This window comes from Gouania willdenowi, chromosome 1, assembly GCF_900634775.1.
Source record: "Gouania willdenowi chromosome 1, fGouWil2.1, whole genome shotgun sequence".
NCBI classification, from domain to species: Eukaryota; Metazoa; Chordata; class Actinopteri; order Blenniiformes; family Gobiesocidae; genus Gouania; species Gouania willdenowi.
The window spans coordinates 23,971,353-23,983,542 of NC_041044.1; the positions used below are offsets into that span (position 1 = coordinate 23,971,353).

At 38.5% G+C, this 12,190-nt stretch overlaps 1 protein-coding gene across 1 annotated transcript in view; it reads left to right on the forward strand.

Annotated features, from left to right (window-relative positions):
* The window catches only part of LOC114474673 (E3 ubiquitin-protein ligase SMURF2-like), a 50,896-nt gene that overhangs the window by 24,715 nt on the left and 13,991 nt on the right, over positions 1–12,190 (forward strand). The window contains exons 5-11 of the mRNA XM_028465141.1: positions 88–153; positions 473–557; positions 650–733; positions 2,168–2,379; positions 3,710–3,794; positions 4,782–4,940; positions 6,221–6,274. Of these exons, the coding sequence (XP_028320942.1) occupies positions 88–153; positions 473–557; positions 650–733; positions 2,168–2,379; positions 3,710–3,794; positions 4,782–4,940; positions 6,221–6,274 (745 nt within the window). The remainder of the gene's footprint in view (positions 1–87; positions 154–472; positions 558–649; positions 734–2,167; positions 2,380–3,709; positions 3,795–4,781; positions 4,941–6,220; positions 6,275–12,190) is intronic.

The window sequence follows — 12,190 nt, forward strand, 5'->3', positions numbered from 1 at the left end:
TCGCAAACCTAAAAACAGTTGTGGGTTTTGTGTGAATGTTTAATGTAAGAATAAAAGTTTGCTATGTGGTTTATTTGTACTCTGCAGATCAAAGACTGGACCTTAACAAGCTGGGCCCAAACGACAATGATACTGTGAGAGGTCAGATCGTAGGTAAGGAATTCTGAGTGAAGAGATGTAATTTGTTGGTATGTTTTATAGATATCCCTCTATTGTGTAGCAATATCTCAGTGTGAGTATTTTATTTGTGTGTTATTGGTGTCAAAACATTGAATTTGGGATCACGTTAATCAATGAAATTTACCGTAGTTTCAAATTAAACCAATTCTAAGTTTAAAGGCTGTAACATGAATTTGAGAATTGTCAGTATAATAACTAACCTGAAGGGGACATTAGGAAGTCAAATTTCCAAAGCTTTTTAAAATCAACCTACATGAGCGATCTCACTTCTGACTTCTCTTTGTTGCTGTAGTAAGCCTTCAGTCCAGAGATCGGATCGGGACTGGAGGACCAGTGGTGGACTGTAGTCGCCTGTTTGACAATGACTTACCTGATGGGTGAGTGACAGCAGGCTTCATAGTTTGTGGATGTTTCCTGCAATAGTTGCAGTTTTAGTACCGTAATGTATTTGAATATCTGTATGAAACAGCTGGGAGGAAAGAAGGACAGCCTCAGGAAGGAGCCAGTACCTGAACCACATCACACGCACTACGCAGTGGGAGAGACCCACCAGGTATAATTTACATCCCAGTATCTATTAAACCAGTGTTTCATAAATTGGGGTACATACGCAATGGCACTACAGGGGGTAATTATGAGAGAGAGAGAGGAAAATTTACAAATGAAAGCATTCAAAATGTGGGGTTTTATATTTATTTTTAAAAACACACAAAATAAGAGAAAAATATACTTAATAATAAAAAGTGTTCCACACCATATTTACAAAATGAGATTATTTAAAATGTGTGTTATCACTCATTTATTCCATCATTATGGTCTAAAGGTATTTTTTCACAGTATTTTGAGCAAAACGTTGTAGTCGGACAAATGGGGTACTTGGATTCCTAAAGTCAGAGAAAGGGGGCACTTAAGCCAAAAAGGTTTGAGAACCACTGTAATTAAACTATTACAAGTCAATCTTTTGATCCAAAACAAAAACACAGTTCTTGTTACAGAAACAATTTTTTTTATTTTTAATAAAATGTGGCAATTATGTACATTTTCTTCCCAAACGAATGTACTCTTGTACTCTCGATAACGTTTTGGTTTCTTTAAAAAAAAAAATGGCATTCATACTAATGTATTGTGGCCTCTATATCTTCACAACACCTGTATTATTATTTTTACCCTATATAAATGAAGTCATTAGGGGTGGTTGTAAATAATATGCCTTGTTGAATTTTTATTCTTCACCAAAACATGAGTTGTGCACAGAATTGACAGACTATTTCATTGTAAGTGAGATGGCTTTGATAGTCATTGACAGACTTTTACTCATTGTTAATATGAGGACAGGACAAGGGGAAAGTAGAGGGGGAGGTGGGGCTAATGAGCAGTGAGAAAAAGGAAATTGGAGGGAGGAAATGTGTGTAGAGAATTTGTGGGTTGAGGGTTTAAAGCTTTAGATAGCCACGGCGTCAGTGACTCCAGGCAGCCAGACAGTGGTCAGACAGGCTGCACAAACACACGCATACAGTTAGAAACATCATGACATGGAGACACACACACACAAAACATGTCAGTGAGCCAGCACGTCATTGTTTCTGCTTATCGGCTTTGTAGGCTCTGCTTTTAGGTAGCAAAGCACCTCGCTCACAGAACAAACTGTTAGACATTCTCTCTGCTGCTATGTGCTGGTATAATCACTCATTACTGCATAACTCGAGTCATATTGTCTGTTACATAATTTGTTTTGTCTAGATGTCACAAAAGAAGTTCACTTTGTCTTTATTCACACATCAGCTAAAATTATAGGAACACTGGAGTTTACACCATTTACCATCAGTCTGCAAGGTTTGAATTACAGATATTTGTAAAAGTAAAGCCAGTTATTGTAACTCTATGTACAAATCTATGAATAACTGAACAACAAAAAAAGCATTGAAATGTAATGACACACACACGCCTTCATGCCATATTCATTCACACACACTGTTCTTATTCTAAGACCAGCGTCAGAGTACTCCAGTCCATCAGGGCGTCCGCTGAGCTGTGTAGTGGACGAGAACACACCAGTGATGACTCCTGTCAACGGGGCTGAGGCCAGCTGCCCGCCAGGAGAGCAGCGAATCCAGGAGAGACGGGTCCGGTCGCAGAGACATCGCAACTACATGAGTCGAACACACCTGCACACACCACCGGACTTACCAGAGGGTTATGGTGAGAAATTAAACAGTGGAGTCTGTGGTGAAAAAAAACTAAATTCTGATTCGTTTTTCCAAAGTTCTCTGTTCATAGTTTAGCAGGAAAATACACTAACTAGTTGTTAGCTGTTTATTTGTCACTTGACTTCCACGTAATAGATCCAGTGATATTCATTTTGTAGTTTTTTTATAGTATGTTAAGTTGAGGTTATGTTTATTCAGGTTTTTCAAGAAATATTTTATCTCCAAACATGTCAGTAGATTACATGTTGACATTTTACATGGAGCTCAAGTGAAACTTCAAAGGAACCATCAAAGTCGATTAGCATGATCGTCAACTGCCAGTTTAACGAAGACTGGCTGTTGACAGTCAAAACATGTCAAGAGATAAAAAATTCCTGAAAAACCTTGTCTGAATAAACGAAACTTTAACTTAACATACCGTACTATTCAAAAAGAAGACAAAATGAATCTTGCTGGAACTAGAAACAGCCACAGTGAAAACCACAATGCCAAAAAACATCTTTCCAATAAATTAAGATTTAAATGCCATGCCAGAGTTTTAAGCATCCTCAGTGGATGTTGGGGACACTCCTGAAGGGCTCACCCACCACACCCTTTCCTGAAGAGGTAGAATGAGAAAGCGAGCGTAAGAAAGGGAGGAGACAGGAGGGTAGGAAATGGGTTCCGCCAGTAGGACGTTTGAGTGGGGAATAGTGATGATGGATTATGCGTTGAACATACACACATGGTGGCCACACTCAGGAACCACACATGCACTTTGTGCCAACATTAGCCTTCACTTGCTGTTCTCTATGACTATATCTCCTAAGATAATGACAGATGACAGAAGAGTGTGGTTTCTTTATGATGCCCACAGTTTTTTCAACACAAGGTCAACTTTAGTAATAGTCTGACAGGTCACAAGGACAGAAATCTGTCTGTTGAGAAAATTAGCACACAAAAAGAATCCACTCTAAAGGTATGGCACCAGCAGTGTTTGGTTTTGATTTATATTAAGTAAACCTATCCTATTTTTTAGCTGATTATACTTGTATATTATTTATTTGTATTACAATTGCAAGCTTATTTGCACAGATATTTAATTCTTATTCAGTATTTAATCTTATTCTTGCTACCGGTAATTTAATCATTGTTTTTGTCTAGGTTTTACTTTTTAATCATGTATGTACAGTGTCTTTTGTTAGTGTTAATATTCACCTTGTTATAATTTCTACTTGGAACCACTGTAACAAAAGAAATATCCCCCCGGGATTATTAAAGTATTTCTGATTCTGATGATGGAGTTTTCACTGTATATTTTTTCACTTTATATTGTGTCCTAGAGCAAAGAACTACACAGCAGGGCCAGGTCTACTTCCTCCATACGCAGACTGGAGTCAGCACCTGGCACGACCCTCGGGTGCCCAGGTAACTAATTTGTGTTTTATCTTAATTCTGACTGATGTCTTTTGAAGTCTATCTGGATTTTGGGTTATTCAAAGCTTTCAGTATATTTGTTAAAGACTTGCATTCAGCACATGTCATCATAATTATTAGACTCAATTGTTGTTTGGTTTCCACTTTGCCAATCTGTTTGTGGAACACTAATTTAGATTTAAATGTATCTATAAATCACTCGGGCCAGCACAGACATTTCTTTGTGATTAACATGTTGAATGACTTATTATATGTGGATTATGTTTATATATCGCATTCTCTACATTTTAGGCATTAGTCTGGGTCAGACCTACTCCAGGCATTGGTCCATAAAACCATTGCAATACTGCAGTTCTCTGCTTAATTCCCTGAAGCCTACCGACAGATCCATTCAGTACATCTTTCACCGCATGTGGATGGGGGTGAAGCACGAGTGCGATATCCAACTCACATCAGCAGCCGCTGGGTTTGGTCATTTTGAACACAGCTGCTAAAACGACTTTACAAGTGTGATGTGTGCAGGAAGGCATGTGCTCAATCCCCCAGTGACATGTGCTCAGTATGCAAAGGAACAGTGTGTTCACACACACACACACACACACACACACACACACAGCACAGCACACAAAGCAACGAGACCTGAGGGTTGCAATATTATCTCCGGACATACATTTTCTATGACAAAAAACTAAGGACGACGTAGAAGCATTGCGTTATTAGAACAGTGAGTCCAGTGCTAATGAGGGTATCGTGCAACAGGCCTTAACATGTAACTGGGGTGGTGGTAACTGTAGTTCATGTAATTTTAAGCACAATTGATGGAAATTGTTTTTTTTTTCCATAAACACTTATAACTAAACCAAACACCGCTGAAGTTAACATATAAACTCTAATTATAAACCAAAGTTTTTGCCTGCATTGTGTATTTAAATGATGATCTCTGTTAATCCTGGTGATTGTCTTCACTTCCTCGTTAAGGGACCTAAGTAATGTCAACTGTGAGGAACTGGGGCCACTGCCACCAGGCTGGGAGATCAGGAACACCGCGACTGGCCGTGTCTACTTTGTTGACCACAACCATCGAACAACCCAGTTCACAGACCCGCGGCTGTCTGCTAACCTGCATCTTGTGCTGAAGTGAGTGAATCTGATTTTTGTTTTTTGTTTTTTGAGGGTGTAATGGTTTGGTTTTATTCATATAGTTTTTCCCAATGCAAGCACATCTTCTAGAGGTCTTAAGTCTGAAATTGTAAATACTAGTGATTTAAACTTGAGTAATTATCTATGATCACAGATACAAATATGTGATGTATGACGCTGAGGTGCAATGATTAGTGTGTCCTCTTTTAGCAGCAATGGTTATCTCATTAACCAAGCTTGGGAAGGGGTTTTTCTGGATTCGACGGTCTTTGTCGGTAGAGATAGTTTGATAGCGCTGCGTTAAGCCTCCTCGGAAACATTTGTTTTGGCAGAATAAGAGGCAAGCACAGTTGTCCCTTGGTGTCATCCAGTGTTTCCATGTTTTTTTGTGTTCTTTTTTCTCAATCAGGGACATAACCATGCTCACAGTACATCCTCTAGTGAGAAACTGTCCAAAAAGATACCAAAACAGAGGAAAATTGATTGGAGCTGTGTCGATACCACATGGTGTAAATTACCTAGCATTGATCCAAAAATGGCCCTTACAGTGGTGTAGTTCCTTGGTTCAAACCATGGGGTGGACACTTGGGTCCTTTCTGTGTGGAGTTTGCATGTTCTCCCTGTTCTTGCACGGTTTTTCTCTGTCTTTTCCCACCATCCCAATTCACATTAATTGGGATCTCAAGATTGCCCATATGAGTAAGTGGGAGTGCCCTGTGATGGACTGGGCACTAAATGTCATCTTATAGAGGACGTATCGTAATGTGAAGCATTTCAGCTACCTGTGAATTATTAACCTCACCTGGATTACATCTGGAAAGCTGACATTTGCTTGGAATGACTGTGGTTTACGTTTATCTTAAGACTCCCTGCCTTCACAGAAAGAGGAGAGGGGAGTGTCCAACGCTAAAAATTTTGTTTCTGATCTCTGATTGATGTGATGCCTCGAGTCAATTCACTTTTGTGTTGTTGTTGTCTTCTTGCGTATCACTTCCTCTGTCTTCTGTTCTTTGTCTGCTCTCACATCTTTGTGTAATTCTCTGGACTTTGGCTACAAATTATTCTCATGTTCTATTCCATTCTGCTGCTTTTGCATTTTAACTATTTTTTAGTTCTCGCGTTCTTTCACCGAGCCTTTTCATACAGTACCTGCTGTATTCTCTATTAAATCTAATGCCTTGTTGTTGTCTCTCCATCATTTGCTTTTTTCCTATTTTTTTTAAAAATGTCCCATTTAGCTTTTTTTATATCTTTTCCTTTTCTATTTTCTCTTGCAGCCCAAGCTCTAATGGCTCCCGTGTGCCCGTGGACAGCCAAAACACTAACATCAGGTAACACACACACATACACACCACGTTCAAACAGACATTCCTCCAGACATACATGTGCATCCACATGATTACATGTCAAGAATAAACAGCGTTCCTGTTTTATTATTTATTATTTCCAGTTTTGCACTCAGTCTTCAGCCTATAGTGACTGATGTTTTCACACATAGAAGATATTGTTGCGCATTTACAGAAGGATTTTCCAACCAATGTGCATTATAGCACATCTATATATTTTTTTTCTATTTTTTAAGGTAATTTTTTTTTGTCTTTAAGACATTGTCGGTCACACAGACTGTATCTTTGGCTCAGTCCAGCTTTCAGTTGGCTAAGGTGCTGCAGTCAACAACCTGCCTCCACTGACAGTCACCGATAGGGTAGCCAGCTTCCTCAACTTGGTTGCATGCCAAGGAATGCTAATCATATACCCATAGTGCTGCCTTGTATATTGTTCCTGAACTTTAATATCATTGTGATACATTAGCCTGATTGTAACCCCCCACACCCCACCTCACCACCAGCATGTGTAGCTGTCCATGGATGGATCTTGTATGTTAGATAAGCTAAAGCAGGTTTTCATGTTTTCTGGCTGTCCTTTCTTCTTTCTTAACACATCACTAAAGGAAGGCACAGAGATGTAGAGACTTTCTCACCTTTGCATTTTGGATCCAAACTCAGAGTGGAACTTTTGGCTCTAACAAAAACTGGCATGTTAGACTTGTTTAGGAAGCGAACACCTGCTCATTTAGTTAAATGGTGTTCATATGTGTGAGAACAGACTTTTATTATGAGCTGAAGCTCGGCCATATTATTCATTTGTCTGGCTCCTTTTTAAGAGCACTTTCAGGGAGTCCAGAAAACTTTAGTAGACTTTGAAAGGTCAAAAATAATGAGCTCTAATTTGTTCTGCAGTTTTTTTTATCGTGCACTTATTTTTGAATCAAGAAAAAAGCCACAAAAAAACAACTTTGTGTACTTACTCTGTGCACAACAACTTTTGCCCCATTCATCACTGGCAAATAATTACCGCAAATATAAATATATTTGCGGTAATAGTGTAATTACAAAATAAACAAGGTACAGGCTTTGACCATTTTAATTTAATCACAGCAGACAAAAGATTGGATTTAAATATCAAGCAGATCATAGTTTTACTGTCGCTTGAAGTACTTTATGTGATGGTCTGCTGGCAGGTTGTTTAATAAAAAACAATTTGGTTAATGATGTATTTTGCAAGATGTTTTAATTGCCCTGACTAAAAACTTTTTACTATGATGTACTACAACAGCAGAATGTTTTTTTTTTCTTTCTTTGCTCTCTACTTCATTTCACTTATTAAGCAAAATTGTTCAAACCTAAAACGTCGGTTGGATTTCAGAAAACTGGGGAACACTAAGATTAAGTGCAAAATGTCTCTGGTTTGGTTTTGCTGAATTTATATTATTTAAATGATTCTTGAAGGTTCAAAGCTTGGTGGTCTCCACAATGCGTTTCCATCTGGTACACAAAAAAAACCACTGCAATCTGTAACCTCAGCATCTCTTGACTGATCCATGCTCTCTTCTCTGCTTAGTTTAATGTCGGACTTTCTTCAAATGTCTACAGAGAAACATGAATGGTCTTTTGATTGCAGTCGGTGGAAAGCAGCTCTAAAGAAAACTATGCATTTCTAGACGAGTGTGCTGCTCATAGAATGCTGAGCTTGTCTCATTCTATCTTATTTCTGTCCTCATTTAATTTTTGTTTAAACTTGAAGCAAATTAAATTATTAAAACATCTCATCCATTACCTTTCCAAATTGTTTGATTTAAAGATGGTTAAAAAAAAAAAGAAACACAGTTACTGATGGAAACATGCAGAAGTCAAAGGAAGTGTAGAATTATTGCTTTATTACAAGAACTTAATGTGTACTTATTTGTGTGTATTTTCTGGCAAATCAAATAAGTCAAAATGTGTTTCATTTAATAAACCTGTGTATTTCATGTGCTCCTGTGCCTGCAATTTTGCAGAACAATGCTTGAAAATCTGGCGGGGAAAACCTGATTGCAATTTTGTTTAATTTACATGGATACACTTTTCTTAGTTAATAATAATAATGGCAAGGTATAATTCAAAAGACCCAATATTGTTCTACTGCTGGGTAAAGTTGAATTAAAAAATAAAAAAGTTATGGTTGATAGTTCCTTAAGGTTATTTTACCTACTGCTGCTTAAAACCTATGTTAAGTGCCTTTAGATTATGAGTGATGCCTTTTATACCCTTAGAGCGGTCTTGTGCTCTGTTTGAACTTTCATTGCCCTCAACTCCCTTTGATACAGCACACCACATGGTTTTCAACCCCTATTTAGTGCAATTTTCATTCCAGTGGTCCTAAGTGCAAAATAATTGTACTTGGCACACTGATTTAGCATGTTTGAAATGCAACTGCAATTGGATGAAATGATGCATCGCATGATCATTTTTGTAAAAGACTAAATTATGAATGTAAATCCTCCAATCCCTCCCATGTTTTGACTGCAACAGTATCTGTGACCTCCACTGATGAAGGCTTGGGGTTGTTAGACAGACAGCAGCATCCCTGTGGTCTACCACACTGTCTCTAATGCACTTGCAGCAGCGCACAGTGCATATCTGGCTGATTACGTCACTGTTTGCTGACTGTATTTTAGGTAGTGCTGAATATAGGCTTGGTGGCTATCAGCAGGTAATTTCCCAACCAAAATATAAATCTTCATGACATTTTTATCAACATAAGTTTTGATGTTTTAAGGATTGACTGTTGATTTAAGACATTTCTATATGTCTGGTAAATTAAAATTAATCATACTAGGGTACAGAGAATTCCTCACATTTAAATGAATCAGTTAGATGTTACTAAATTGTTGTTTTAGCTCTGCAATTACTTTCGAGGGAAAGCATAATTGCATTGTTCTGTTTTTTTTACTGCATTTTAAAACAATGTTATTTTACCAAAATAGCAAAGTTAGGTTTCTTTTTTTAAACATTTTTATATTTAATTATTTTGACTGCATGACTTAAGTCTTTGTGCGGACTTTATTTAGAGAGTATTATTGAGTACAACTCTATTTTGCAGCATTGAGCAGTAAAATAGTCAAGCCCGGCCCCCAGTTCTCCTCCGTCTAAGCCCGTATAATGAGTGCTGGAACAGCAGCTAGACTGGTAAAGGCTCCTTTCATTCTTCACACCAGGCGGGGGCGAGGAGGGGGATAGAGGGGGATAGAGTGAGTGTGCTGGGGCAGCTGGCGAGGCTTTTTTACCCCACCACAGTCAGTCTACAGTCATAATATGCCACCTGTGTCAGCTGCTGAGCGACAGAAGCGAGCACTCTCTGTCTTGCACTGCAAACATAAGACGTGTGGATAGATGTCATGAAAGTGCAGGTTCATTTTCTGGTCATCCAACTCTGTAAAACGTTGCTCCTGAAGATCTCGACTTTTTTTGGCGTGTTTTTCCCTCATCATACGTTGTACTTCACAATAACAGTCATGCAATCATCAGCTGCCTGAATTAAACTTGACATTTTGTAATTTTCCCCAATCGTATTTTGCTGAAATTGTCACAGCAGCATTTGTCAGTTTTTAAATCTGGCCAGAAAAAAAGAGTTACTGCTTTGCCATTCATGTACTTTTCTATATTTACACTGAAATATACATGTCAAAATGTATTTTTAATGACAATATGGCCTCACTGCAGTAAAGTGTGCTGACAGTGCTTTATTATATGGTTTTAATGTTCTTCAGCCAAAAGTAACTCATTTTATTTCATTTTTGGGAGAGTTTTCCTTTCGGCTCCTTCCCAAAGTGGTTTTCAAGCCTCTTCTCATGCAGCCGTTACCCGTTCCTTTGACATGCTTGGAGCCCCAGCGCCTGCCAACAAAATAAATGGCAAAGGACTTGATTATACAGGCGTAGAAAGGAAAAACACAGCACCCGTTTAGTTTGGAAAGCCCAAATAGATAAAGAAGCATTTTAAGTCTAAGAACTGGAGAACTCCAATGTGTGCGTGCTGGAATAAGTGGGTGGTTACGTGCTGCTACCTAAGAGGGAATTTCTTTCCGCTCAGTACAAATTCAGGCTCCTACGTGCACTGCTTTTGTTTGGCTAACAGCAACTATGATACCGTAGTCCTTCTGGAGGACAGTAGCTTCTTTTAAAGAAGTCCACTGCTGGCTCAGCGTCTCCGTCAGAAAAATTAGGGCTCCTGTCTGGCTGAAGGAAAAGATGGATTCTGTTTTCATGGGGCCCACCCAGGCGTCTCACCACCAACACCACAGCGAAGGCTGGACAGATCGAGAAAGATCACCTTTACTTAGATACTGTGGAATTCTTCCACCTACGCTGAGTTTCCTAAATGTGTGCTAAAGGTCAGAATATGAGGCCAACGGTCCCTCTGTGTAACAGACTCTAAAACATTAGGGGGATGATCAGGAATAACTTTTCTTAATGAAAGATATGTTTACCCGAATGTGTCTGTGTTTGGTTTTCCACCTTCAACCAAAAAGAAAAGGCGAAAATGATTGATGTCTCAGTTGTGGTTAAACGTGGGCCGGAGTACCAGGAATCAACATCGACTTCTTGCTTTAGACGCCAGACAGGAAGTAAAAATGTGACAGACTGCAGACAGAGACGCAGCTGGAGTAATGATTTAGAGGAAATTGCCTAAACATTTCCTGAGGTTAACGTGAAGAGAAGTGTGAGACAGAGAGTAAGATGAATCAGCCAAAAGGTGTCGGCTGCACCTACACCCATCTCTCGTTTAAGTAGGATTTCATTAGCGTCTCTCTTTCCTCCTCTACCTTAGTTCATCTTTGTGTATCTCTTTCTTCTCACATAAGGTTCTTCTTCACCTTCTGCCCTGATGGGGTTATTTACCAAATATTTGGTCAAAGGCCTTCCTTGTCTATGGGTTAGAGCTCAAATTATTGCATTTTGTGATTGTTGAGATGTGTCACAGCTCAGATGCAGTGCACATTTACTTAATGGTCAGAAATTGTGTGAAATTAAGGTTTTTACCGATTTCTGTCAGGATGCATTTCTCTGGCGTCTGTCTTTTTTATTCCAATTTCATTGAAATTTACAGTTATTTTGTATAACCCTGAATAAAAACACTACATTTCCACATGAGCAACCTTACTGTAAGTGACAATGGAAAGGGAAAAATCCCTTCAATCTGTAATTAAAGAAATGACTGTGTTCCCTTATTTTTTACTATAATGACATGGTAAATGGAACAGAGGGAATCAGTGCTGCCTCAGATGGCAGACTGTGGGTTTTAGCCACAATCAGGGATTTCTGAGGGATTTCTGAGTGTAGTTTACACATTCTTCCCATGAGCGTGGAGAGGTAATATGGGTTTTCTGCAGGTGCTCTGGTTTCTACCCGCAGTCCGCAATTGTTAGTTGGGTTAATCTACCTCAAGTTAGTTGTTTTTTCAAATAAAAGTTAGTTATTTCCCATGAAAGGAAAACATGTGTGCCAGTGTAGAGTGTGTTCTGATGTAATGGGCTCTAGTGCTGACTGGAGGAAAAAGGTTCAGCCTTCCAACAGGTCAGAGAAATGATTTCTGCTCTATTTAAGCGTGACAACTGAACAGCAAAATAGATTCTTATGATCACCTGGTTTGTGAAGTGTCCTTTAAACTCTGTATAATAGTTCTATGCTTTACTCAGAATATAGGTTTTAAAAAGTTCAGACACGATATAACAATTCTGCCTTTTTATAATCCTTACTTGTGGCATCCGACTTTACTACATATGCACTATATATATGTTTACAATGTATATACATATTCACAAATGGCCAACATCATTATTCATCATCTTATGTATAAATGACAAAATGATGTTTTTTTTATTTAAAGATGTCTTTATTTTTTGTGTCCACGGTCATAAGATGACTT